This window comes from Lynx rufus, unplaced genomic scaffold, assembly GCF_022079265.1.
Source record: "Lynx rufus isolate CCGP_SWC_20201006 ecotype Redwood Valley unplaced genomic scaffold, mLynRuf1.p SCAF_1, whole genome shotgun sequence".
Taxonomy (NCBI): Eukaryota; Metazoa; Chordata; class Mammalia; order Carnivora; family Felidae; genus Lynx; species Lynx rufus.
The window spans coordinates 80,350,963-80,378,611 of NW_025814823.1; the positions used below are offsets into that span (position 1 = coordinate 80,350,963).

General features: G+C 47.4%; 1 protein-coding gene across 1 annotated transcript in view; it reads left to right on the top strand.

The window, feature by feature from the left end:
* The first annotated feature begins 1,548 nt into the window (after positions 1-1,548).
* The window catches only part of COL4A2 (collagen type IV alpha 2 chain), a 129,253-nt gene continuing 103,152 nt past the window's right edge, over positions 1,549-27,649 (top strand). Inside the window, exons 1-2 of the mRNA XM_047075403.1 lie at positions 1,549-1,572; positions 2,520-2,600. Of these exons, the coding sequence (XP_046931359.1) occupies positions 1,549-1,572; positions 2,520-2,600 (105 nt within the window). The remainder of the gene's footprint in view (positions 1,573-2,519; positions 2,601-27,649) is intronic.

Below are 27,649 nucleotides of genomic sequence, written 5' to 3' on the forward strand. Positions count from 1 at the left end.
ATCATTTCAACCGTTGATTTATATCCAGGGATTTGGCAAGTGGCCTTAAAATCAAAATTAAAAATAGCCTCTGAAATACCAGATGGAGAATGTAAGTTTATGCTTCACCCTTCAGACTGAGGAGTCCCCCTACCCTTTCCAGACAACTGGCAAATGAATTACTGTGTGAACCAGGGACACCTGCCAAGCCACCTATTCACATCCCAGTAGTATGTAATATGAAGCAGAAATGTGGTGACCCCTCTAGACGTCTCCCTTTGGCATTCAGGGTAATCCGTAAAACCGATGGCTTAGCATGGAGCTGGACTGACAAAAACCAAATATTCAAAATCGTGGGATTTTAAAATGAGCCCCACTAGAGACGAACATTGAAGCCATAAAAAAAAATGGCAAATACCTAGAAACATACTTTGAGGGCCTGGAAGGATTTTAAATGTGTTTACTTTTATACTGTGGAACTCAAGCTGTTCTCACAGGAAGATAAGCAAGGGATCCAAAAGGCTTCGAGGTGTTGGTCTGAGATTCTCAGATTTGTTTGAATCCTTCAGAGTAGTGACTGATGCATCAGAGACTAGAGTAGGTAAAGGGCTGTTGGAGGGACACAAGATCCCTCTCGTAGAAAGTTGCTAGCCCTGGAAAGGAATTTATCATGTCTACAAAAAGAGCATTGAGTAGTTATTGTGATCTTGGGTAAACTCCAGCCAGATGGTTTTGAGTCAGAGTTCACTTGTGTGCCCGTCCAAGGCTGCATGTCCAGGAAGACTGTCACAGACTAGCAGATGTCACAGAGGTGGCCAGGCAACACCGTGTCCCTTTCCACATAAGTATCAGTACCAAGCCAGGAATGGGGAAGATTCTGGCTGACGCTCTAGCACAAGAAACAGAAAGCTTAATGGAGGGAGTCCCCAGGTGACCATCCTGTTTAGTCATTGAGACTTAACTTAGAAGAGAATGGGACAGATGTGGCAAAATGCTCTTATACGTAAAGTTGGAACGATCTGTTTTCTGGGGACTGTTGCGTGCATGGTAAAGTTTGGCTTGGCGCTCACCGGAAGCCGACCACTTCCAGAGCCCCTGGAGTATCAGTGCCTGACAGCCGGGTAGTCTGGCCCAGGGTGACATGACAGACAGGGACTCCCCTGCTTGCTGCCACTGTAACTCACCTGTCATGCAGATGGGAGCGACAGGGCTCATCAGGAAGGGGAGGGAAGAGGTCAACCTAATTGTCATGTCCGTCCCACTCAAAATGTTTAGTACTATCAGTGGTCTGAAAGGAAGGGCTCAGACATGGTCCAAAGTCTGAGTCCTTTCTTTACCTGAAATACTGAGATCAAGGGCAAGAAATGCCTTGGAATCCCACTGGAATTGTCCAGGCACAGAGCTCCCTGACTTACTCACTCATTTCATTGAAGAGTTCTGTCTCGGCATCTGACAAAAAGTCTGCGAAATCCTCGCGAAAGCCCCTTCCCTCCATCCCCTCCTCCCCCCGCAGACCAATGGGTCTCACAGAACAAAGGGACGGGGTGTCCTCTGCTGGCACCACTGGGGATGTCGAGAACCTCTGTGGCAGAGGTGAGGGTTTGCACCTCCTGACAGGTGCGTTTGTGAGGTCCCCCTCCCCATCGGAAGCCCCTCTCCCTTTAGTTCAGCAGGATCCCTGGTGTATGATGGGGGCCCAGCATTGAAGGTAGCCCAATCCTGCTCACCCTGAACCCCCCTCCTCTGGGATGCATACCCCACATTTCCCAGAGAACGAAGGGCCGCCTCCTGTGTGCCTGAGTTCCTCCTTCACTCTGAACTACTTAACAGAGTGTCCTTACAGGCTCACTTCATACGGAATCCCTGCACTCAGGGAATGTTCTCCCTGACTGTCGAGACCCAGGACGTAGCTCAGCATCTGGCATTTATCACCTTTAAAAGGCACAGTGACCATAGAAGGCACAACACCAAGAGGGACCCTCATGTAAATTCTGGAGTCTGGGTGGTGAGGACTCGTCACTGCAGGCTCATCGACTGTGACAAATGTGCCACTCTGCAGGGAAAGTTGATAGTGGGGAGGATGCATTGGGGGGAAGGGGAGGAGGGGGAACAAGAAATCTCTGTACCTTTTGCTGTGGGCCTAAAACTGCTCTAAAAATTAAAGTCTATTTGCTTATTTTTATTTTTTTAAGTTTATTTATTTATTTTGAGAGGGTGGGGGGGAGGGGCAGAGAGAGAGAGAGAGAGAGAGAGAGAGAAAAAGAGAGAGAGAGAGAGAATGAATCCCAAGCAGTCTCCGCGACGTCAGTACAGAGCCAGACATGGGGCTAGAGCTCACGAACTGTGAGATCAAGGCCTGATTCAAGACCAAGAGTCAGACACTCAGTGGACTGAGCCCCCCCCCCAGGCGCCCCGAAGTCTGTTTGTTCTGAATAAAGACCGCGTGGCCGGAGTTGGACCTCCTCTCAGCAGATGCTGTTGTGACACCTGCGGTAGCCGATGGTGTTTGGACTAACGTTTTCTTCGTGTTATTCTTGCAGGGCGTGAAGAAGTTCGACGTGCCCTGCGGGGGCAGAGACTGTAGCGGGGGCTGCCAGTGTTTCCCTGAGAAAGGAGGGCGGGTAAGTCACAGCGTCGCCATCAACCTCTCTTCCTTATACTCACGCCTAAACCCAAGCGCCTTAAACCGCGTGATTAAGTCAATCGCATACTTTGCTGAGAAGTTTAACACAGACGTGTTCTTCCGTATCGGAACAAGCAATGATACGAGGTAAAGTCTGGTCAGTTTATGCCACTTTCCACACAAATTGAGAACAATGACAACTTTCTTACATATCTTTTCTCTTATTAATTGTTATGAAGGGCGTCTTCTACTTGTGAGATTGTATATACACACGTGTGTTACATAAAGCAGACATGGTTGTGTCTCCCCCCTCACGGTATAGATATTCTGATATTCTAGAGGGCACAAGCATCCTGCCATGGAGAATAAGTCTCCCTTTTAAAATCATTCCACTCATCCCCTGAATGTCCTTTCTGTAGTGCGTTTCATCAGATGAGTCAGGGAAAAAAGGTCACCCTGCATCGGAACCCGAAATACGGACTGATACTGGGTTCAGTATGTCGAAGTGACTGGCTTTCCCGTTGCCATTAAAGCTGATGTTTGGGTCTTGGCATTACTGATTTCAAAAAGAGATTGTTTATATTTATCTGTGTAAGCCCATTTTCGCGTGGGGACCATATAGCGTTTTATGACACAGAGTGTTTTGAGGCTTCACGTCTTGGGATCGTGTTTCCCCGTGGGGCTCCTGCTTGTCCGCCAGGGGCCAGGTCGTGAGAGGCAGCTGGGACGTGTTGCCTGCATTCACTTTTGCTGTGGAGTCAGATCTGACAGTGCTCCTTGGGCGTTCCAAATGTGTCTCCCCACCCCGAATCCTGAAGTCAGTGCTGACAGTCCCCACTCTCCACTCCCACACCCCAGAGGGAGGACAGGCCTCAGCGGAGCTCGGTGGGGCCAGTCTGCGGCTGGCTGGACGTCGTGCCCTCTCCTACCTGAGTCCCCTCCACAAGTCAAACATGTAAAATCTGTGATTGATAAGGCACCCCTTCACAAAGGTGCTGGTCTCACTACCGTGGGACTGACTAACCGTCCTCTCAGGGCCGAAGACCGCCATAGAGGAGGCTTCTTGTCACTCGCCCAGAGCTTCCGTCCCCACGTGCTATGTCCTTCATGAGTTATGGTCCTCAAGACAGTTGTTGCTGTTGTTGACTCAGTAAAGTTTCCTCTGCTTGGAATGGGGACGTCGTGCTTTAAAAATTGTTAATCGAGCGAGGGATGCCTGGGTGGTTCAGTTGGTTAAGCCTCCAACTCTTGGTTCTGGCTCAGGCCATGATCTCACATGAGTTCACAGGATCGAGCCCCATGTCCAGCTCTGCACGGTCAGCATGGAGCCTGCTTGGGATTCTCTCCCTCCCTCTCTCTCTGTCCCTTCCCTGCTCTCACATGCGTGTGCACTCTTTCTCAAAATAAATAAATAAACTGAAAAATAAAAAAAGATTTGCTAATCAAAGATTACGCATCAGCATTTAACAAGGATTAAGTATTTTTTAAACATATGGAAGCCATTTCATGAGATTGAAACCCCCTGGGTCCATTGCTATCGGTTTTCCCAGTGCCGCTTCTGGGTCAGGGATGACCATTGCCTGACGAAGAGCCTCCCCTCCCCAGGGCCTGGCCTGGCCCGGCCGAATATGGGCAAGGGGAAGATACATTAATGGTTTACAAATATCTGTGGGACTTGCCTGTGTAAGAGGGAGTTCAACTCCAGAGAGACACTCCGGAGAGACTCTGCATTTTTCTCCATGTGATCAGCCAAACAGAACCCACACAGAGCAGAAGGTTACTTTTTCACTTTTTATGATTGCTTAATGCAGAACCAATATGGTAACATTTCCCATAACAGTTTTATACAAATTTTGTTCTTCAGTAAAGATAGTTTGTTCTGATTATTATTTTTTTTAATTCAAGGATAACTAACATACAGTCTCTGTTAGTTGCGGGTGTACAATATAATGATTTAACAATTCTACGCATTTCTCTGTGCTCAGTACCCTTTATCTGTCTCACCCCTCCCCCACCCACTTCCTCTGGTGACCACCAGTTTGTTCTCTGTATTTAAGGGTCTGCGTTTTTTTTTGTTTGTCTCTTTTTTTTTGTTTGCTCATTTGTTTTGTTTCCTAAATTCCACATGAGTGAGCTCATACAGCATTCATCTTTCTCCAGCTGACTTATGTCACTTAGCATTGTATTTTATTTTACTGTGCAGGACCATCTACGTAGTTATGTGCTCTTATGGAACGCCAGGGGTCTTCTCAGAGTGGTTATGAGAAGGGGGGATTTCTAAGGGTCCCTAGGTCTCTCTAAGTCAGTAAGTTGGCACTGAGAGCTTTTAATTTATCATCATCCCTCATCCACAGCATAGGCTGACACTGTTTCTGTACATGACCAAGTAGATAATTGACCCCTTCCAGTTAATTTGGTTAACGCGAGTAATCCAGAGCCCCAAGTGAGTTTGACCTGCCTCTAATTCTTCAGACAGATTATGATAACATTAAGATGAGATGTGACAGCTGTGTGAGTATTCCTCAAGAGACAGAGCCACATGGTAGCCCACTTTGGGGCCTGGCCTGTGGGACCCACCACATGTAGCGTTCAGGCCGCGTTTGCCCCCCTCTTCACACTGCCCAGCCCTCCACGCTGCAGTAGACCTTACAGATACAAGTTGGGTTGTCTTAGTCAGCTCCGGGGCTGCCCCAGTGACCCAGGTGTGCCACTGGATACTAGTCAACAAGATGATAGACAGGCTAATGGTCAATGGGAAGAAAAAAGTTACAGAGGAGAGAGAAATGGCACCATTTATCATGTTCTATGGGGTGAGCCTGTATTAGTGGAGATACCTGTTGTTAGAACAATTACGTCTACCCCATTAGTGTGCTTGCTAAGGCACGGTACCCGTTTCAGTTCCAGAAGCCTGGTGTATGTACACTAAATACTTGTTAATTAACAAATTTACCCAGATGTGTTCCTGTAGACGGCAGGGCTATTTCTGTCTTACTCTCGGATTGATAATATTTTTTAAAAGTAATGTCATGCATAAAAATAGCAGTTGGACAGAGTCTGCTGTTAGAGAGCTGAGTGCATACTTTGTTCTTTCCCACAGCTCCCCCAGGGTCCCTTGCCATATATTTTCCCCACGGTGCTTCTGGAGCACAGATGACAATGCCTCGCTGCAGAGCTCTGTGCTCCCTGGGCCCTGGGCAGCCCGGCCTTATATGGGCACAGGGTAGAGTTCACTTGTTCCTCACCATGGTGACAGCCGACATCAGAAGCTGTATGTTACTGGATAACTTTTGGACTCGAAGCAGAAATCACAAACGTACTGTGGATTCTGATTCCGAATGAATTCTCATGTTACCGAATGAATAAGCTCAGTGTGAAACGTGTGCAGCTTCCCCAGACCTCGCTGGGGGCTGGTGGGTCATAGCAGGGAGAAGACTGTTTCTCGCAGGCAGGGCCGTCCAGCCCTGTGGAAAAACTATGCCGCCAGCTGCCGGGGTGTGGAGGGCAGGAATTGCGGCCCCACTCTTCACTCCCTGGGCAGAGCTGGGAGGTGTGGAGGGGTGCTCTGGGCCCTGTTCCCTAGTTCACATGTCAGGGAAGGAGAACAGTGACCTGGGGCGGGGGGCGGGGGGGGGGGGGTGGTAAGTGACCTGCTCCAGTGTGGTCCAGAACACAAGTCAAGTCTTCAGACTTCAATGAGTAATCTTTTGTGCCTGCCTCTTCCCAGATGGTAGCCTACATGGAGGAGATTCTCTGCAGATGGAAGGAAAGGACACAGGCCAAATGAGAGGGGTCCTGGCTCTCTCTCTGCATGAGTTAGGATGCTCTGGTCAGTTCTCCACCCTTCCCTTCAGTGGTTCAGTGAGGGAAGCAGAACTTTGAGAAAAGAACTGCTACTTTTTTTTAAAGTTTATTTATTTTGAGAGAGTGAGAGCAGGGCAGGGGCAGAGAGAGGGAGAGAGAAAGAATCCCAAGCAGGCTCTGTGCTATCAGGGCAGAGCCCGATTCGGGGCTTGATGTCACAAACAATGAGATCATGACCTGAGCCGAAATCAAGAATCAGACGCTTAACCGACAGAGCCACCCAGGCGCCCCTAAATGAATTGATAATTTATTGCTGTTTGAGGGTCTGTATATAAAATAAACTATTGGATACCTGGGTGGCTCAGTCAGTTGAGCATCCGACTTCAGCTCATGTCGTTATCTCAGGGACCGTGAGTTCGAGCCCCATGTTGGGCTCTCTGCTGTCAGCGTGGAGCCTGCTTGGGATTCTCTGTCTCCCTCTCTCTCTGCCCCTCCCCAGCTCGTGTTCTCCCTCTCTCTCTCTCTGAAAAATAAATAAACATTAAAAAATACAATAAACGATTGTGTATATATTGGAGTCATTAAAAGTTGTAAGTCCTGACTCACCGATATCGTACAGGGTGACGGGCACAAAGGAAGCCGGCCAACTAACTTCTCCGAGCCCTCTGCCACCAGTGGTCCTACGGTCACCGGCCCCAGACACAGCTGCCCAGCCCCTTCGCCTGTTTCTAGTCGTTTTACTCTTTCTTCCTTCATATATTTTATATTTTTCTTTCTTTCACGGGGTGGAAGTCTGTTGGATGGAAAGCATTAGAGTTCATTTCTGTCACAGAACTTCCATCAGAACAGCGGGATGCACCAGGTGATACAAAAATCACTAGTAGAGACAACAGTGAGGAGAGCCGGTGAGGCATCCAACTCAACAAATAAAGACATCTTTGTCTTTGCTCATTAACTTACCCAGAGGTTGTGAAATTCTCAGGTTTTTCCAACGGAGGTCAGTTTTAATTCATTATTTCAGTTCCTTAGACAGGCTCGTGTTCCCCCCAGCCCTTTGACTTTTGACCATAAACTCGGGTCGGATAGCTTACTGCAGCTTTTTCATGGCATCGGCCTTCACAGGGCACCTGTTTCCCCAGATAATCAGATATTTTAGAGATTGGTAAGCACCAAGACGCTGTTAGGTCCAAATTGTTGGGAATTACGGAGATGGTCGGGCTGCGGTGAGAAAAAGAGAACCCACAGCTTTGGTTCCCAGAGCTCTGTCCTCAGTCCCTGCTTGAGGACATTGGCATCCCTGCCCCCCACCGCCACTCAGCACTCAGCCACCCACTCGCCCCCCGCGGGCCTGACAGCACCAACCACGAGACCAGAGATGAGCCCCTCGCGTGCACGGTAGCGACAGCTCACACCAAGCTGTGTGTAGCTGCTGCGTGTTTTCATGCAGCCAGGAGTTTCCCACAGTCTGCGGGTCCCCGGACTGGAGTCAAAGTATGAGTAAACAATTCTTAACCTCACAAGATTCCGTACGTTCGACAATGTAAATCAAAGTGAAAGAAACCAGAGAGATGCCGAGTGAAAGGGGAAGCAGGGAAGAGTGGACGGGGGACTCTGGCAGGGGGTAGCAGGGAGCAGGTGCCCTGCGACAGTGGAAAGGTTCATTGTCTTTGGCCACTTGCTGTCAGCTCAGAGGAGCAGCGACCAAGAGATGAAGGGAAGCAGAGCTCTGGCCCCCAGGGACAGGGGTAGAAGGACGTAGAGCAGCTACGAGCCACAGGCGATTGACAAGATCTTCTCTGTAAGGTGAGCTGCAGTCTTGCTGATAAGAGTACCTTCTATCCTGCATTGCAGACCGTAAACCTTCCCCTTAAATGTGAGTAGCCAGAACTGCAAAATACTATGGAATTTCTTCTCTGAAATGGCTCGCTACAAGTCTGAAAAGCGGGTAGAGCAACGCAGTGCTACGGAGAGATCTTCAGTTCGGAGCGTGTGTGCTGTACATGGTCCACGCCCGGGTTTCCGTGGCAACGTGGCCATCACCTTTGTTCCCCGAAGATGCTCGCATGTGTGGGATCAGAACGTCGGTGCCGCTATGGCAAACGTCTGTTCAGACCAGCTGCTGTTTTCCTGGCACTTTCTCATGGCACACTCAGTACCTTTAACAGAAGTGCCCTCTGGGGGCGCCTAGGTGGCTCAGTCGCTTGAGCGTCTGACTTTGGCTCAGGTCATGATCTCACTGTCTGTGAGTTCAAGCCCCGCATCAGGCTCTGTGCTGACAGCTCGGAGCCTGGAGCCTGCTTCGGATTCTGTGTCTCCCTCTCTCTCTGCCCCCCTCTGCTCTCTCGCTCCCTCTCTCGCTCTCTCTCAAAAGTAAATAAACATTAAAAAAAATTAGAATCCACCTCCAATGTTTTATGAACTATCACAATCCGGAAAGGACAACGAATTATTCAGAACCAGCCAGGACATGACCTGGGTGCTAGGCTTTTGTAATACCTGTCCACACATGGGTCTCACCTGCTTTCAAAATCGTGTGCTACTTTTAGCGTGCTGTTGGAACAGTGGTGTGGTTCTGGCTCATCTGATGCTACAGTACCTGCAGCATCTCAATTACGTGGTTATTTTCTGTAGTGAAATTAGTATTGCAGCAGGTGTAGACAGGGTCCACCTAACTTGTAGATCACAGGTAGTGATGTGCTTTTATGTTTGCCATCATGAGAAAAACCCCGCTTCCTTTTAGCCATGGAGGTTGGCATGTCTTCAACACTCAAACATGCACTGTGTACCATCTACGAACAAGGCACTTGTCTAAGAGAAAGGGGTGCATGAGTGAACAGGGGGGTCCCCTGAACAGCAGGGGCGAAGACCCCAAAGTAAGGGTGTGCCCTGAGTGCTTAAGGGGCAGCAAGGGGAGACACTGGTGCGAGGCCAGGTCCAACAGTAAAGGTCAGGGGCGGCGAGAAGATTGTGTCCAAGTCTTAGGGAGATGAGAAACCATTTGAGGGATGTCCTTAGAGAAGTCATGTAACTTATAACTCAAGTCACAGAGCTCTTCATATGGGGAGGCTGGTGAGGTTCATGTTTTGGTGATCTAGTCTACTCAAAGAAAATACCATGAAATAGTAGATTATACACAGCCGTAGTTGGAAACTAGAACTTGAGGGGCGCCTGGGTGGCGCAGTCGGTTAAGTGTCCGACTTCAGCCAGGTCACGATCTCGCGGTCCGGGAGTTCGAGCCCCACGTCGGGCTCTGTGCTGACGGCTCAGAGCCTGGAGCTTGTTTCCGATTCTGTGTCTCCCTCTCTCTCTGCCCCTCCCCCGTTCATGCTCTGTCTCTCTCTGTCCCAAAAATAAATAAACGTTGAAAAAAAAAAAATTAAAAAAAAAAAAAAAGAAACTAGAACTTGAAAACCAAAGTATTCGTTTGACACACAGCGATTACATACCTACCACACGCCAGGTCCCGTCTTGGCACCGGGAATACAGAAGTAAACAAAGCAATCAATATCCCTAATCTTTTGGAGCTTTCTAGCCCCGTGATCTCCAAAAGAACTTTCTGCAAAGATGGAAATGTTCTATATCTATGCTGTCCATCCTGGCTACTTGAGCATTTAAAATGTAGTTAGAGAAATTTTAAATTTTATTTAATTTTAGTTAACAAAAATTCAAATTGAATAGCTCCCATGGCTTCCATATTGAAGATCACAGTTCTAGGGAGTACGGAGGTATAGAGTAGGAGAGACAATGAACTCACTGTGAATCTATAGGAATGTTCTAGATATCAAATCCTAGACAAAAATAAAGCACAATATAAAGTCAGGGTTTTGTGAAAGTAAGACCAAGATTGCAACTTGCTTATATCTTACTAAAAGCATGTTATCTCAAAAATATAGAGACCCATGAGCAGGGCACATTGGAAGTGGTGTCTGTACCGAACATGATTCATCACATCCTCGACCTTGCCCACAGCCTCAGGGAAACCTGCATTTCCAGCGTGAGCTCTGGTCAGGGCCTCCCCTTCTAGAAACTCCTTGTCTAGCTGCTTTGGTGCAGGAGACCTTTGCTCACCCAGCCCTCAGCTTTGGAACATCAGGCTATTCTCGCTGTCTTTCTGGCAAGATCAAGTAAGCATTTTCTTAAAGCAGGGCTTTCAGTAAACTGTGTCGAAACGCGTTAGTGGTGCAGCTGGAGAAGAGAGATACGGTTACGTGGCTCAGGCCCACTCCCCATTTTACCTGGCCCAAGATGGTAATTGTTTCATTTTGCAAGGACCATTATGACAGGTAGTCAGGATTTGACAGAAAACGGGCCCGTTGGGAGCTCATCCAAAAGGAAGAATACATTATTCAGATCCTAAAAAGACAAAATTTAATACCGCCTTGCTGAATGGATTCAGAGAACATCATTCTGGACAGAATCTCCTGGTTGAAAGTCAGTGCTTAGAGAAAACACATGTTTTCGTCACCATCAAAATCATCATGGTCTTTATCCCCAGGACAAACTATCCTGGGTTGTTTCCTACCAGTAAAATATGTTGTTAAATAATAGGAACCATGAAAGTCACTGGTGAAAATTAACCACAGTGGTCGTGGCCTAGCATTTATCAACCTCACCAGAAATGGCCATGATACAACTGCTGATGGGGAGCAGATACTTGACAGATGATGGAGTCAGCAGAGAACACATTTGCAAGCAGGAGTGGTACATGTTCAGTGATGAATAATGAAGCATTGGCCCATCGGATGTCTTTAGTACCTGAGTGCAAAGGAAGAATTGTAAAGGTCTTCCTACTTGATTCATCCATTTCTCCCTCTTCCAATGAACACTGTACACAAACACACCCAAAAAATCACGTGGGCAGCTCGTGCCACATTGCGTGGCACATTGTCGCCGCACTGTGGTCTTGAGTGTCCAGGTGTTGCCCATAAAAGATGGCTGCCTTGGTGCCACAGGCACCACAAATCTTCCACAAAGCATCTGTTACTCTGGAAACACTGGGGGGAGGTGACGCCCACTATCTCATTCTGAGAGAACCACACATCCAAACGTTCCCCTCGGAATTTACACCTAAACGCACAAAGCGTAGAGTAGACATTCTCAGAGCCCACGCAGAAGAGGGAGCCACGTTGAGAGAAAACCTTTTTTTTGTTTTGTACGTAGGTGGGTCTCTGTTCCCCAGCCCTTTAGACCTTAACTGTGATCAGATTTTGTGTGTATGTAGAAAGTATGGTTTCTGCAGAAGCACAAAATTGGCCCTGCGAGGTCCACCGGCTGGTCGGAGCGGGTAGAGGAGCCCCCAGGAGCTTCCCATGAATTCTGGGTGGTGGCCTGAGCCAGCGGAAGCTCAGGGACCCAGCCCGTCCCTGCCAGCCTCTGGCACTTAGGGTGGTGACCCAATAATTAAGTGGGCGCTTGTCCAGAGCTGACCATCCTGGGGAAATGGCCTTTCATGGCTTTAAGGAAAATATCACATCAGTCCACAGCCAGGAAGATGATGGTAGTAACGATTTTGTGTCTTGATTGAAAATCTCACACAGACGCCAATGGATGGCTGATAAACTGGGAGAGACAAATGAATATTTCTGCTGTTCTAGAACCGAACCAAACCAAAGCTCTGCCTTCAGAAATCCTTCGTTTTTCCTACCTCCTGATGGAATGTTTTGACAAGTATAGCATTAAAGCATTTCCCCTCTCTGTTACAGAAAGAACGCCAGTCTTCAAAGACCTTTGTTTTGTTTTATTCACTTCCAATTCATTCTAAGTAAACAATTGCAGGATTTCTGAAACGACCAGAGCAAGGTTGTTACCGAGCATGATCTGCTTTCTGAAAGCAAGTCTGAAAACAGAAATGTTTGCTCTGAGTTGGTCATCTGTCTACACAGGGGAAGATAGGGCCTCACGTGGCCTGGTCTAGTCTTCGTGTGCCAAAAGCATGCGTGTCGCACCTGCCCACTGTGGTTTCGTCTCAAAGTGCTTCCCAAGTGAGCTATCTGACCAGAGGCTCCGTGTGCTTGCGTCGTAGTACTCAGACATCACACTGCTTCCATAGCAAAGAGAAAACCAGTAGGTCGCATGGCAAAGTTTTGAAAATACTTTTTGTTTTCTTCCAGAGATAGTTAAATAGTAACCGGAGAATAATGGCAGAAGTGACCAGACGAACTCTCCCTACACACACTTTCCTCACTGAGGGGCCTTCGGAATGTGCTGCCTAAATGGACACATACTTGGGGGGTGCCCTGGGAAGAAGGAAATCAGGGTCATCTCATCTCTGCTTTGTGTTCTTCCTTTTAAATCAGAGGGAACCACCCTTGTCCTTCAAAGTCACAGGCAGAGATACTGTACTCATCACTGGCATTCGGGTGAGCAGAAGATCAATTTATTTCTGACAGCTTTTAGGCATTTCAAATTTTTCTTAAGAAACCGCCCAACCTGAGGTCCCAAACAGCCTGTGATTCTGAGCCCTCTGGCATCCCACCCAAGTTAGCACATTGTGGTGTAGACAACCAAATCATTCAAGTCGTCAGATGTCTGACTCATATGGGAAGCACAAAGCAGGCCTTCAAAAGGGCATATGTCCCCACTGATGAGAAAGGTCAAAATATCCCTGTCCCTTCCCTCTCTGTGTCCAGCCTAAAAGTTTAAATTCTGGAAGAATGAAGCAGGAACAGCCGCCCCAGTAACGCAATACAGACCTTGTATTGAGGACAGTTTCCTCCTGAGCCACTGTGAGGGCATTAAAAATCCCGCCATAGGAACAAAAGTTTTTGTATCCAAAACACTGTTGGGATGGATAATTCCTAAAGGATTGGAACCAGAAAGCGGTGGGGGAGACAAAACAAAATGGAAGTGAAATGGAAGTCATTAATGCTGGGCAAATAATATCTTTGGCCTAATAGTCCTCGGCTGCCTTGTCAGTGTTGATGTTTTTTATTAAATTGTTGTCTTTGCAAGGCACTGTAACTACTCTTCAAACCTAAAGTCTGTTTTAAATAAAGAAACAGAAGGACGAATGAGTTCTATGGTGAGCCTGGTCTCAGTAATAAAATTAAAGCACTGGCATGTTTCAGCTCTGCATGGTAGTAATTATTTTCTTTTAAAAAAAAAATACTTTAAGTGGCGATAATGGCATTTTTAAAGGCTTGTGAAGATAGTGCTCATATTTCAAAAGAACCCTAACGTCCAGATCAGTTTTTATGCATCGCACCCAGATTTAGCATCTGTCAACAAAAGTAGCGTTTCTCAGATTTGGTTAAAAAAACACGTTGCCAGAGCCTTTGAGGACGCACATGTCTGCAAGGAGATAGAACAAAATTAACAGAATTCTGTGATTCTCTGAGGAGCAGTTCTCTTTTTTATGTTGCTTTTAACCTCCTGCTCGTCAGCCCGGCCTAGAGAGGAGGCAGGTCTCGTGCCCAAGCAGCCCGGGGGGCACCAGGGCGAGACTCATGAGCAAGCCTGTCACAGTTCAGGCCACATCTCTGCAGTCTGAAGGAGGAGAGAACTGACCAGGAGCCCAGACAATTCAAGCAGAACCCTGAAACATGAGGCCAGGCTTCCTGTGCTTGGAGCCTGGGGGTGAATTCCTCATCCTTTAACACCTGATATTTTACAAATATTTGTGTTTCTCTCCATAGAATGATGGAATTACAGGTGTAGTATGTTGACAAGTTTTGTCCCTGGTGTCACACCCAGGAAAAAGAGAAGAGGGCATCTGAGATTGATGGCAGCCTGTTCTGTTCTTGGGTGTTAAAAAAAAACAAAAAACAAAAAACCCCACCTCAGAGTAGATTTATATGTGTCCAGAGTAAAGCACATGTTAAAAACTCCATTAATGAAAAGTGTAGTATATTACTGCAAAAGAAAAGAATCTAAGTCCTAACCAAAAGTTGCACCAAAAAAGTTCAGCTCTCCCCCAAGATCAGAGTTTTCCTTTGAGACTTGCAGAGAACAGTGAGACCCACTTAAAGTTTCAAGACAGTAAGATTCATTCCGTAAGCTTCACTTAAAAGAGACCCAGTGGTCGACATACCACTGACAAGAAGTTGAATTGAGCCTGTTTGAGCCCCTAGGATATTTCTTTCTGTGCCTTGTGAACTTCACATTTTTCGTAAGAGTTGATCCCTCCTGTAGCTGGTGTTTTTCATGAGTTTGTTTTGCCCTGAAAGAGTGGATTTTGAAAGCAAGAGATGCCAGGACGGTGACATCAGCCTGCTTCTCAAGTGTTGTACAGGAGGTTAACTTAAGATCATCCTGGAAAGGTAGGCTTAGTCTCTGCAAGTCACAGAAGAAAGTTCTGTTAGTGCCACAACTGTGTTATACGTAAACAGTCATTTTTAAGCACTCAGTCAAACTAGAGGCGAGGAGAAAGAGGTTGAACTAAGTAATAGCATTAGGGTGTTTAATTTGAAATCCAAGAAGGCTGAGGTAACACATGTGCTATAGCATAGCTGTATGGGGAGTTTCGTATGAGTGTCAGCCATCATCAGATGACAAAAATTTGTGCCATCGAAGAGAGCACTGTTGGACACTACTGACAAGTGGTTAGCCAACCAGAACCCCATCACAGCACATGAGAGGTGGCCCTGCACTGGGGTGTGTGCTGTAGTTGTTCCCACCAGAGCTCTTGAGGATGCTGCCCTGGACAAAAGCTTAGCTTTGATACGTGCCCGTGTCCCTGCAGGAAGGAGCCCTCCCTTGATCGCACCCAAGCATACACACAAGCATGGATGCACCAGATGTCAGTGCCCACGCACCACTCCAGCCCAAGCCCCTCTGACCCCAGTGAGCTTTCCCTTCCTGCATCCCTTTACCAGCCCCCAGTCAAATCTCCTTCTCCCCCACATCTACTGATCTGAGCAAGATTATAGGAAAGCACACAATCTCCTAACCTTTTTCATATTAAACTATCATGTGTTGCATAAACTGGGTCCCTGACTTCCTGACCCATTGCTCGTGTGAAGATGGTCTCCTAAGTTTCTCCCTTTCCTCCTTCAGTCCTGGAGCAGCTGCCTGACCCAAGTGAGTGCTTGGAGCTATTTCCTCTCTGGATCTGGATGCTATGCTTCTGAACCCCACCATAAAATCCTGTCACCTCTTTGTTACCAAACACATTCTTGCATGGGCTCACAAGGGATATACTTCTCCCCCCAAATCCATTTTTTATGTAAGTTTTTTGTCACATTCCTTTTTGGCTTTGCTTTTTGACTATCAGCCTTCCATGTGTAGAATTAATTTTTAAACCCCAATCCAAGGTTTTACTTTGATTGCTGTGAAGTTGTTACAAGATACAGCCAGCATTTCCGACTTGGGGATGGGGACACACAGGCGTTCTCCTGCCCCGGGTCTCTGTCCCTCCTACTTGTCCAGTACTGAGCTAATTCAAACACAGACATTCCATGAAGATGGCTAGTAACCAAAAAGGAGATTTCTAAATGTTAATTGCCGCTGGTATTTTTAGGACTTTTTATTTTGAGGATAGCATCGATGAAAAGGGGTATGTAGCCATCTGCATACCCTTGAGTAGAATAATCAGACTAAGGAAGTAAACAAAAAGAACTTTGTGGATGAAAATGAACTCCTTAATTCCAGAAGATTAAAAAGACTTCTTTAGTAGAAGGAAATAAAATTTAACAAAACGGTTGCCCTTCAAAAATGTCAGTTATCTTGGAAGGAAAGATGAGTAATGGAAATCCCATGTGGATCAGAAAGATGAATAGATTAGTCCCATGAAACTAGCATTGACAGAGGGCGAGGGGCCCTGTACCGCCACCCCACACCCCTTTCCAGCAGACACGGGGGCCGTCTGAGAAAGCTTCCAGGATAAGAGCATTCTTCTTAGAATTAACATATAAAAGATTCAAAAAATAACCCCAGGATTTTGAAATATGCACATTATCTGTGTGTGTACATATGCGTGTGCACATTTACGGATTTTCATTTAGTGTATTTTATGTTTATTAAATACATATTTTATGTGTGCGTGTTTTCAGGAAGAAAAGCATTTTGCTATCATAGAAAACCCCTTATCACATGCTTAACATGGGATTTTAGTTATTTTTAGCATTTAATCTTATCTCACAAATTGAAATGAAGTCTGGCATGTATTTTGAATACCCTGAAACTTTATTAGAATACACTATTGCCTTTTTACATTTGTCAGGTTTTTATATCAAACCTAGTCCTGATGTTCCTAAACTCTAGGCACAAGAATTGATTATTTTTGACAACATCAGGTATTTAAATCTGCTTCTCCTTTGGGCGTGAATATCCCCTGTCCTTTGGGAGACATGGTGGGGGGTGGGGGGTGGGGGTGTCACTGTCACAGGGGAGAACGCTAGAATCCAACTTTCCTCCTCTGGACTGACGTTCGCTGTTCCAGGAATTCATTGTCGTTCCCATCCCCACCCATATGCCCCAGTGATCTCTATATTCTGCTGGCTGTGCGTCAACAGGAACTCCCAGAATAAACCGGCAGGGAGTTGGCGCGCAGATAGGAAGGGAGGCAGGGGCTGGGGGCACAGCCAGGACCACACTCCCACCCCAGGCAGCTGGGGGGATTCCCTCACCTTCTGCTTTGTTTTTAGATAAGGATGCTACATCCTACTCTGGGAGTTTCCAAGTGTCCTTACTGTATTTCACGGAAATTTAGAACATAAAAGAAACACGTACAATTGGATATTTCAAGAAGTTCTGGACAAGGGTGCCATTGATTTTCCCTGAGCCAGACACCCTGGGGCCCCACGGAGCACCGTGGAGGTGGTTCCTTTGGCAGGGGGGCCACAGACCCTCGCCCGGGGTGGGGTCACGCACAAAGAGAAACACTTTCCCAAAACCTCTCCACAGACGTTTTTTTGTCCTAAAAAAGATAATAACATTTCTGTCTTTGCAGACCAAGTCAGATTGACCCATTTTTCCTCCCTGTGAATCGTAAGCTATTTCAGAATCAGTGAGCCTCCTTCTGACAGGTCAGGGCGAGGATGGGAAAAAGTGCCATTTTAATCAAAATAATTAGTGTTCTCTTGTTTGAAGTTCAGAGGCATCTTACTGTTTGTATGTAATTGTGATTCATTTCTAACGTGCTATTTCTGGAAGACACGTAAGCTTTTTTTTTTTTTTCATCTATAACGATCTTTTCTCCTATTACCAACAGAGGTAACCTGAAAAGACAAAATGTCCTATTTAAAGTACACTTATTCTTGCACTGATATTTTTCCACAATGCTTTAAGTCTCATCTTGTGGCCACTCTAGCAAAGCACATGAAATAACCATTAGTATCTTGTTCCATTTTTTTTTTTCTAAATAGCAGGTGTTTCCTATGCCTTTTTGGCAGGTTTTGTTGTTTGTCTTTTGTTTGTGTGTCTCAATTTCCCATTGTCTGGGGTGTGCACAATGCCTGTTATGGAAGATTATTGTTCTGGTTCACATGGTTTTACTTCCAAACTTTGGTGTGCATTCCTGTCGTGTGTTGGCCACTATGGAGCAATCTACTCCATTTTTGAATAGCCATATGGTTTAGTGACTAAACATTTATTTTGGGATGCATAGTATTTCTCAGAGGTGGGATGTCCACTACCTGTTTTTGCAATTAACAAAAGAATCCTGATGACCTAACCCTCCCCCCGCCACGGGATCAGCTAATCACAGATATGGAGCAGCCATCACCCTCAAAGCACTGTACTGAGAAATTCCGCAACATGTTGGATTTAAACAAAGGGCTTCACCCTCTCCTGTCTCTGTGTGTGGCTTCAGTACACCCGCGGGGTTTCCAAGGCTGAGAAGCATGCTTTCCCATAGAGCCACAACTCACAGAGCCTTGCCATGCAGAGCTTGAGGACTCTGGGAATCTGCGGTACCCCTGAAATTCTAACTCTGCTGAATTTTGTATGAAAGTCCATCACATCTTAACGCCTCCATCATTCAGCATCTGTTAAATCAGCTTCTTCCTATCTCTGTGATTTTTTTTTTACCACTTTTTAACTGTAAGTTGATGAGGCACGTGCTAAGGTGAGCATCCCTTCTATTTTTACTCTTGTGGATTCTAGAGTTCTTCAAGGACATAACGTAGCACTTGACAGAGATTTTGTGTGTCTGCACCATAGACTACAGAATTTGGAATAACTCCTCAAATTACCCAGCTTGAGAGTTTGCAACTGGACTGAAGTTTTATTAATAAGACAGTTGTATCGTATTCAAATTTAGCACATGCTGTGCGTGAAAGGAAAACACAGAAAATGGGGCCCAGTTGGGTCACCGTGTGTTATGATGGTGCCCGGCACACACTGATGGCTTATTGTGGGCGAGGTGCTTGCTAAGTGTTTTGCATTCATTAATTCACAGTCCTTCCAAGAGCCTGTGATGTGGCCCCTGGTGTGTGTTGAGGAAATCAAATGGAGAACAATGAAGTGAGCTGTCCAAAGTTCCATTGTTAGAGTTGAGGAAACCAAATCAGAAGCCCGTCCAGGAGCCTGTACTCTTGACTTTTCCTGAAGGGCCTCCTTTAAAATCTGGGTATGAGGTTGCACATTTGAAACTCAGTTGTTCCTAATTATCTTTTCTTCCTCAACCTATAATTTCTGCATCAACTATTTCTTTTTCTAAACAAAACCACGAAGCCAGAGAAGAAACAAAAATATATAAAGCCACAATTTTGTAAATTAAAAATCCATCCTTTCCACATCTGCTTGCATTTATGCTCTCTCTTCTCCTCTGGAGGCAGCTCTGTTCCATGAATTGGCAGATCTCCTATTTGAAAACCAGCAGGCTCTCCAAATATGGCAAATGTTCTCCTCATTTCCCTCAGCACCAGCTGCCCTGCTCCCACCCGGTTCCGCCCCCCTGCTCCTCTCAGTGTTCACCCGCCCCACCCGACTCTTGTAACCTTGTCCTGATTACACCACCAGAGTTCCATTAAATGCATGGTTTTCTGTCCTCTTCGGAAGCATTCCCAAAGTTCAAGAACCCCCTGAACGGACTGGAAGTTTTTTAAGACTATTCTTAGTAGATCAAGGGGTGATGTTAAGCAGCTCTGCCAATAAACCTCCTTGTAGCGTTGTTCCGTCCCAGAATGGATTCATATAAGCCCTGGTTTTAAGCCCTGTTCCTTCTAGAGCCCTTTCACGTCAGGACCTACCTACTCACGCAGGGCCTATGGAAGACATCCCACGGTACAAGAAAATGCGGTGTCCGTGCACTACAGCGTTCACTCTGAGATGTAACGTGGTCTTAGTATGTGGGAGTGAGAAGGGCAGATAAAAGTCTTCACTTTGGAGTCAATTTCCGGCTCTACCGCTTATGTCTGTAGACCCTGGGGGACTCACATATATTCCTTGGCCTTCAATTTCTTCCTCTGTAAAGTAGGATAGTAATACCCACCCAAGGTAGTTCGAAAGAGGTAATATTCTTCAGTGCTTAAATGTCCAGTGTCTGGCATGCTCTCAGTGTTCAACAAACGGTGGATATTACCGTGGATGTGTTACTTCTCCCTGGCGTCCTCATTATCACGGAAAATGTGAGTCAACTGGATATGGCTGGGGGTGGCTGGCTTTCTGGGTGAACATCCTTACGGTTAGCCCTGTGCCGTCGGGAGGGGTGGAACACCTGGGCCACTGAAAACGGCAGTACTTGATCACAGGAAGAGCTTTCAAAAGAAGCCCCAATGGCCACCTCTTCAGAGAATCTCACACACACACACACACACACACACACACACACACACACACACACACACACCTGGTTCTGCTTCGATCATGGAGAGATTCATCAAGTTGAGCTCAACTTGGTGAAGCAATACTAAAACTTCAGGTGATAGAAAAACATGTTCAAGAAGATAAAATTGGTGCCCCTGGGTGTCTCAGTCAGTTGAGTGTCCAACTCTCATTTTCAGCTCAGGTCACGGTGTCACGATTTGGCCTGCTTGGGATCCTCTCTCTCTCTCTCTCTGCCTTTCTCTCTCTCTTTCTCTCCCTCTCTCTCAAAACAAATAAACTTTAAAAAAAGAAAGTAAAATCCTCTTAATATATACTTTATAAAAATTAGACTAATTTATAGTTAATAGTTTCATACTGACATAATTTAAACGTATTACAAGTGTATTTAAACAAAGCTTTTGTTTGCAGAACATCTCTGGTTGGAAAAAAAAGTGCACGTTGTCGAAATGTTTTCCTTGTTAGCCGTCAAAACCCAGACTGGAAAAGAGAAGGGTTTGCTCTGACAGAGAACAAACAGGCATGTGGGAACCCGGCAGAGACCTAAGCACGTCTTGCAAGAACGCTCAAACCTCTGTCACATTTTAGATGACTCTGGCAAAGGGGATAGCCCAGCTGTCTTGAATCAAACTATAACGTGAAATTGAGAATTTCAACAGGCTTCGTCAGGCCTCTGTTCCCTGTGAGTAGTGCTTTCTGCGTTCTCTGTTGAAAAGTGAGAGGCATGCCTCTTGGGTTTTACCTTCGTTTATACTGGCTCTTTGCTCTTGAAGGATGAGTATCAGAGATTTGCTCATCACATGGTTTGCAAATAAAACATGGACATAAGGAAATATAGACAAGAGGAAAAAAGTTTTGTCCAAAGGAAAATAGACATGGAACGAATTAAGAGACTTTTAGGTCTAGAAGGAACCTTATCCCGCTAGGAAGTGTCATCCGCAGGTGAGGAAACTGAGGCCCACCCTCATCTAGAGCCCCTCCTTCCAGGACTTCTGCACTCCCGGAGGTTCCCCAGGATGGAACAAGACTATAGAATTACAACAAATGAGGGGCCCCCGGGGGGCTTAGTCCGTTGAACATCCGGCTCTTCATTTCGGCTCAGGTCATGATCTCACAGCCGTGAGTTTGAGCCCTGCGTTGGGCTCCATGCTGAGTATGGAGCCTGTTTGGGATTCTTTCCATCTGCCCCACTCGCGCTCTTGTGCTCTCTCTCTCTCTCTCCCTGTCTCTCTGTTTCTCAAATAAAAAGTAAGTGAAATTTTAAAAAACAGTTACAACACATCAGGCAGCCTTTTAAAGTTGATCTAAAGAGCTGGGAGAAAACAGCAACCAAAGCAAGTTGACTACAAGCCACAAAAATGATCAGTAAAATCTGTTTTACAAGGAAATTATTAATGCAGATTCTGTCTGCGACAAAATTCATTTTGAAATCAGCCCCAGCAGGTGCATTCTGAGTTCAGTGTTCTCTACAGACAGCCTTTGTGTGCTATTTAGGAGATACGAATTATCGGAAAGACCAGGAAAAATATCTCCTATCTGATCTGCCCTGTCCTAAGGCGAGTAATTTGATCCCTTGGTGCGTTCCTTATCCCCACCTTGGTGACAAGACTGCTGTCTCCCAGGCTCACGGTGCACAGCCCTGTGCTGATACCAGTAGACAAAATCACAGATGAGAGCTGCTCATTTGTCCTGGGGAGGACCCTCCTGGTTTGCTCTCCAGGTTTGTGAGGGAGATAACAGAACCGGCAGTGGTGAGCCCGGGTTTAACTACTTGGCCGTGATGTGTAGGCACACACCTAGGCCACAGGCATGGCAGAGACCTCACATGGCTGCACCAGACATTCTCACCCAGCGCAGTTCTGCCCCCCAAGGGACACTGGGCAAAGTCTGGAGACATTTTTGGTGTCACAAGTAAGGAGAGGGTGTTCCTGGCACGTAGGGGCTGGGGGTTCCAGGAGCACCTGCCGTGAGGGGCAGTCCACGGGAGACAGTTATCTGGCCCAAGCGTGGTGGGCTGGAGCCCCAAGGAGAGAACGAGTGGCCACACACTGCAAGAGCCCAGGACGGCCCCCTTCCCATCTCACTGCTCATTTCAGCCCTCATTTCAGCAAATGTTTGTGTGCCCTACTGTGCACCAAGCCCCGGGGGTAGGGACAAGAGGGGGCTTGCAGAGTCCCCGCTGCAGCAGTAGCTCTGTGATGCCTTCCTGCTGGCGCACCCCCAGATCCGAGTCTCGAGGGGCCATAACGGCTGGGCCACGGAGCCCAGAGCCAGGACACTGCGGTCAAATGCTGCGTCCCACGTGCATGACACCTTGTTTCCTCCCTTGGCACCGCTGTCTCAGGCCTGGAACAGAGCACATGTGGGATGGGGGACGCAGAGGGCCTGCTCCAGGGTCGGGGTCCTGCTTATGCAGGAGGCGTGGCCGAGCTCCATATTTGCTGGAAGGAAACAGCCGCATATTAACCTCATCTGCCCACAGGAGCCTCTCGCCAATCTGTGCACCCCCCTGCCCGCCTCCTCCCCCTTCTCCGGCCTCAGTGGCGCCCCCTCCCTGGTCACCCTCAGCTTTCCTTTGTTATGAACCCTTAGCAGGCCAGCCCTCCTGCCAGCCTCCCCGGCTTCACACCCTCCTGACACCCTCTGTGCTCCTGCCATGCCTAGATTACTGATTGAGCTAGACTTCTCTAAAGAGCAAGTTTTGGGGCGCCTGGGTGGCTCAGTCGGTTAAACGTCCGACTTCAGCTCAGGTCACGATCTCGTGGTTCGTGAGTTCAAGCCCCACGTCGGGCTCTGTGCTGACGGCTCAGAGCATGGAGCCTGTTTCAGATTCTGTGTCTCCCTCTCTCTCTGACCCTCCCCCATTCATGCTCTGTCTCTCTCTGTCTCAAAAATAAACAAACGTTTAAAAAAAAATTTTTTTAATTAAAAAATAAATAAATAAATAAATAAATAAATAAATAAATAAATAAAAAATAAAGAGCAAGTTTTCCAAGGCCCTAATCCTGCGGGGGGAGATCTGCATTCAGCAGGGGACCTATGAACCCCACTGAGTTTCTTAAAAGGCAAATTTTGAGGGGCTCCTGGGTGGCTCGGTCTTGGTTAAGCTCACGATCTCACGGTTCATGGGTTCAAGCCCCGCCTCGGGCTCTGTGCTGATAGCACAGAACCTGCTTGGGATTCTCTCTCTGCTCCTCCCCTGCTCCCACTCTCTCTCTCTCTCTCAAAATAAATAAACTTTTAAAAAGGGCAGATTTTGAAAGAAATCTGAGGTGCTTCTGTTTTGAGGGTTGGGTGAAGCTGATAAGTTTCATTATTTAGGTCTTTTGTTTTTCCAACAGCATGGACATCATGTATTAGTATCATTTCTTATTTTATAGAAATCTGTTAGAAGGGACTTCTCTGCCTTTGCCCAATCCACAGTAATTGTAGTTACTCGTCTCTACAGCTTTAATATTTTTTATTAAATATTAATCTTTTAAATGTCAGCATGTTAAGTATACGTGTATTTGAACGTGTGCTAGCTCGTTGGAGCCTCGCACTACCTTAGAGGTGAGACCATCACCTACACCTGCCCACATGCACGTGTGTGTGTGTGTGTGTGTGTGCACGCATTTAAGAATGGAAGAATTTGTACCAGTATTTCTGGTTGCCTTTCCCTTGTGCCCCCTGCAGCAGAACCGAAGCCCCCTAGCCTTACTCACATAAACATCTGAATAACCAATGGACTCTTTAAAAAAATTAAGTCTTCCTAAAACTTAAAATGCTGTCGTTCCTTAGGGGAAGGAAACAACGGGTAAGCCAGTTCATCAAGAGTGACGAGCTGTCAACTCCTGTCACACGTCTTACTGGCAAGCGAGTCCTTAGAACAAGTGATCCCCACCCGCCACTGAACACCAGACAGGGCTCAGGGACAGGTCAGAAAATGAGACTCAGATAACCAACTGCTTCTTAACCCCCCTGGATCTGCATCCAGGAATCCACTCTTTGTCCAAAGGTCAGTGCTCGGGTCCAGCCCAAGTTGGAATTGGCCTCAGCCCTCATCAGCTGTGGGATAGGCCCCAGCGTGCCCGCTGGGAAAACAGAGACATTAATGGACACCCGAAGAGGTAAATGGGGTGAGGTGTAGAATACACACAGCCAAGGGCCAGCACATCTTTATCATCAGCTTACGGTTATCGTTATCACTCTTATTCTTATGCCAAGATTTTATAACATCGCTGCTTCTGCTGAGTTGTGATTCCTCCAGGAACTTGATGCTGTGCGTGATGATTTAGTGATTTCAGTGGGCCACAAGCACCGTGTTTTCCTCTGCCACGTTATTCATGGCTTCTTTGTGTCCTGCCGCTGGACGACCCCACTAACAGCTCGGGAAGTAAAAGCCGGTTAGCCGGTCTGAGAGGGTTGGCACGCAGCAAATCATACATCAGGGAGAGAATCCCTTCTCTGCGTTACTAAGCCTGTCTCCATTTCACGTGTCTTCAAGCAGAGCAGTTATGGTGTGATCGCCTATGGGAGGGCCTCTGTTCTCAGGAGCAGCTGCACGCACCATAGCATCCTTGCTGGTGAGCCGAATGGAATACATTCTTTCCATAGCACATTTTATTATTTTTTTTAATGTTCATTTATTTTTGACAGAGAGACAGAGCACAAACAGGGGAGGGGCAGAGAGAGGGGGAGACACAGAATCTGAGGCTTGCCCTAGGCTCCGAGCTGTCAGCACGGAGCCCGATGCGCGGCTCAACTCACCAGCCATGAGATCATGACTTGAGCCAAAGTCAGACGCTTAACAGACAGAGCCTCCCAGATGCCCCTCCACAGCACATTTTAAAAGACTTGAGGGGAAAACATGAGACTTTCATTTCTACCCACGTGATCTGGGCACACTCCTTAATAGCTCTGAGCCCTTCTTCTCCATCTATAGAAGTGGAAATTAAAATGGTCACCCCACAGGTTTGACGTGGAGATTAGAAATGACATTTATAAGGCAACTACGTGCCGTGTGGGGTGGCTAAGTGTTGTGTCATTCTTCCGCCTTCTTCATCCAGCCCACAGACATAAACAGAGTGCTTTGTGTGTAGAGTACAGCAATTAAAAAAAAAAAAAAGATATGGGTAAGATTCTTACCCTTAGGAAGATCACAGTCTGGGGCAGAGAGGCAGGAGAGAGCAGAGAGCAAGCACATCTAAATTATCACAAAAGAATGACCAAGGCCCCCCATGCTGGCCTTCTGGGTCAAGGGCTTTCAGAAAGGTGTCCATTGAAAGTGAGCCAAGGTCAGGTGTTACATGGATAAATGTTTATCCAGAAAAGTCACCTAAATAGATCCTCTCAATACTCATATATAACAGGTGCACTGTCGTAAGTGGTATTTTCTAAACATCAGAAGCCCTGCCTCCTTGATGGCCAAATCTGTACTGCCCAAGGTCTTGAGAGCCACTCCTTAAATCCATCTGATAAGAAAAACCATGATATGCTCATGGGCTTTGTGCTTTCATTACACCTGTCCCTTGGCATCAGGAAAGCCTCTGGAATCTGTGGGGCAACAGTACCCTTTCAGGCAGGCCGACTATTGGCCAAACCCCGCACCTGTCCACCGGCAATCCCACACCGGGCGCGGAGGGGGCCGCTGGCCATCGGTGGCACTGAGCTGCAGAGGAACTCAGGGCCGGTGGAAGGGCCTGCACCTGTTTCTAAGTATAGATGCCTTCCGGGACCTCAGTTTTGCTTTTTCAGAACACATCTCAGTCCATGAGACTCAGAGGCAAGTAATGAGGCCAAATAAGTAGGCTCGTGGCAGTGAAGTCATGATCTCCTTTTCTAAGGCCCAGTCCTGAGGCTTCCTCTTTCCCAGGCCCTGGCTTTGAAAGCGGAGCCCCGGTGCAGGTGCACGGCTCTGCACACAGAGCCAGCACACCGCTCTTTCTGCAGATCCCGGAACTTTGTTCTGGACTCAGCTCAAGGTCGTTCAACGTTTATTAGAGAAGCAGCACTTTATAGTGTAGAGACTTAGGTGCAATTATAATATGTATGCCTCAGGGATGTTTATAAAGCTCCCATGTTGATCACGTGGCCAAAAATAGACTTTTTGGTATCCCTTATGATTACGTTAAGGAAACCTGACAGTACAACCTTTAGAGTAAAAGACCAAAAATGGTCAAGGAGAAAACTTAGAGACAGGTCCTGTTGAAGCTTGACTTGAATAGAATTCCTCAGACTGTACCCTGGGAGGCCAAATATAAGCTGTAAGGGAAGATCTATACTCAGTGTGAAACCCCGGAGCAGGACTTAGTAACAGACGGGGCGGCACAGCCTTCCCTGACGAGGCCGGCCAGCCGGGCTCCTGCCCCCACCGGCCGGGAAGCCGCCGCCCCTTGGAGGAGAGATACTGGACTTTTCCTGGCATCCCGAGTGCCGGGTGCGGCTCGGTGCTCCAGACACTACTTGAAAAGGGAAGGTTTCAACTCCTGGCACCGTGGCCTTGCCTCTGCCCAAAATTCAGGGTTTATTTTTACTCGTTGAATGAGAAGGAGCTGAGCTCTGTGCTCTGTCATGCTCCGAGCGGCTGCCGCCTTGGAGACCACAGAGCGAGATGAATGCTGTCGGAAGGAATGTGTTTATAGAAGGGGCAGCTTTTATCCCTCGGAGAGCAATGCGTTTTGACTTTTAACCTGGCATAAAGCTCCCATGTGGTGAGTCAGCAAAAAACAAAATTGTTCCCCTTTCACATAAACGGGGGTTTGATTGGCTCGCGGGCCGTAGCTGTGCCCGTGTGAGACACAGACTTGCTCTGACATCAGACGTTGTGCATGATAAACCGGCGTGGTCTCCACAGCTTCCGGGACTGCCCGTGGCTCCCCTGTGGGTCTGTCGTGCCTGCTGCTCCCACGCCTCCCTCATCCCGGTCCCTCTGCCCTGCCTGCGGCTGCCTTGCCTGCCTCACCTCTGCAGGTGCCTGCTCCGCCCACCTGCCCAAGAGACAAAGGCCCCATAACTAGGAGCCCTCTGGGGGGGGGGGGGTCCCACTGTCCCTCTCTGTCATCTCACCGTGTCCTGGCGCGTGGCCCCCGGGCCCTCCCGCCCCGCGTATGACATCTCCAGCTGATGTTGGTTCCAGCAGGACTCCGCCCCCACACCTGTCCCCACAGGCGAGCATCTTCAGGGAGACCTGGCCACATCCAAGAGTGAGAGGAGACACCACTGGCCAGCATACGGGGTGGAATTAAAACCTGGGTGGAGAAGGGGCTAGAGGAGCTGACGCCGTCCTAACGTCCTAACGTTCAGTTTAGAACATCCTATCACTTTTGTGTCCCGCGAAGCCATGCATCGCTTAGGGGGCACTTACGGTCGTGGAAACGCCACCAGTCTGTAGCCGACATCATGCTGTGGCACTAGCATGTATGCACATACACTCACACGGATTTGCACGTGAACAGTTTGGACTGAAGCCACCCTTCGTGACCACGCTCTGGTCACACGGTAGCGAACGACCGCGTCAAAGCTGGGCATCAGAGCCACACGATGAATGGGTCGTCAGCATGG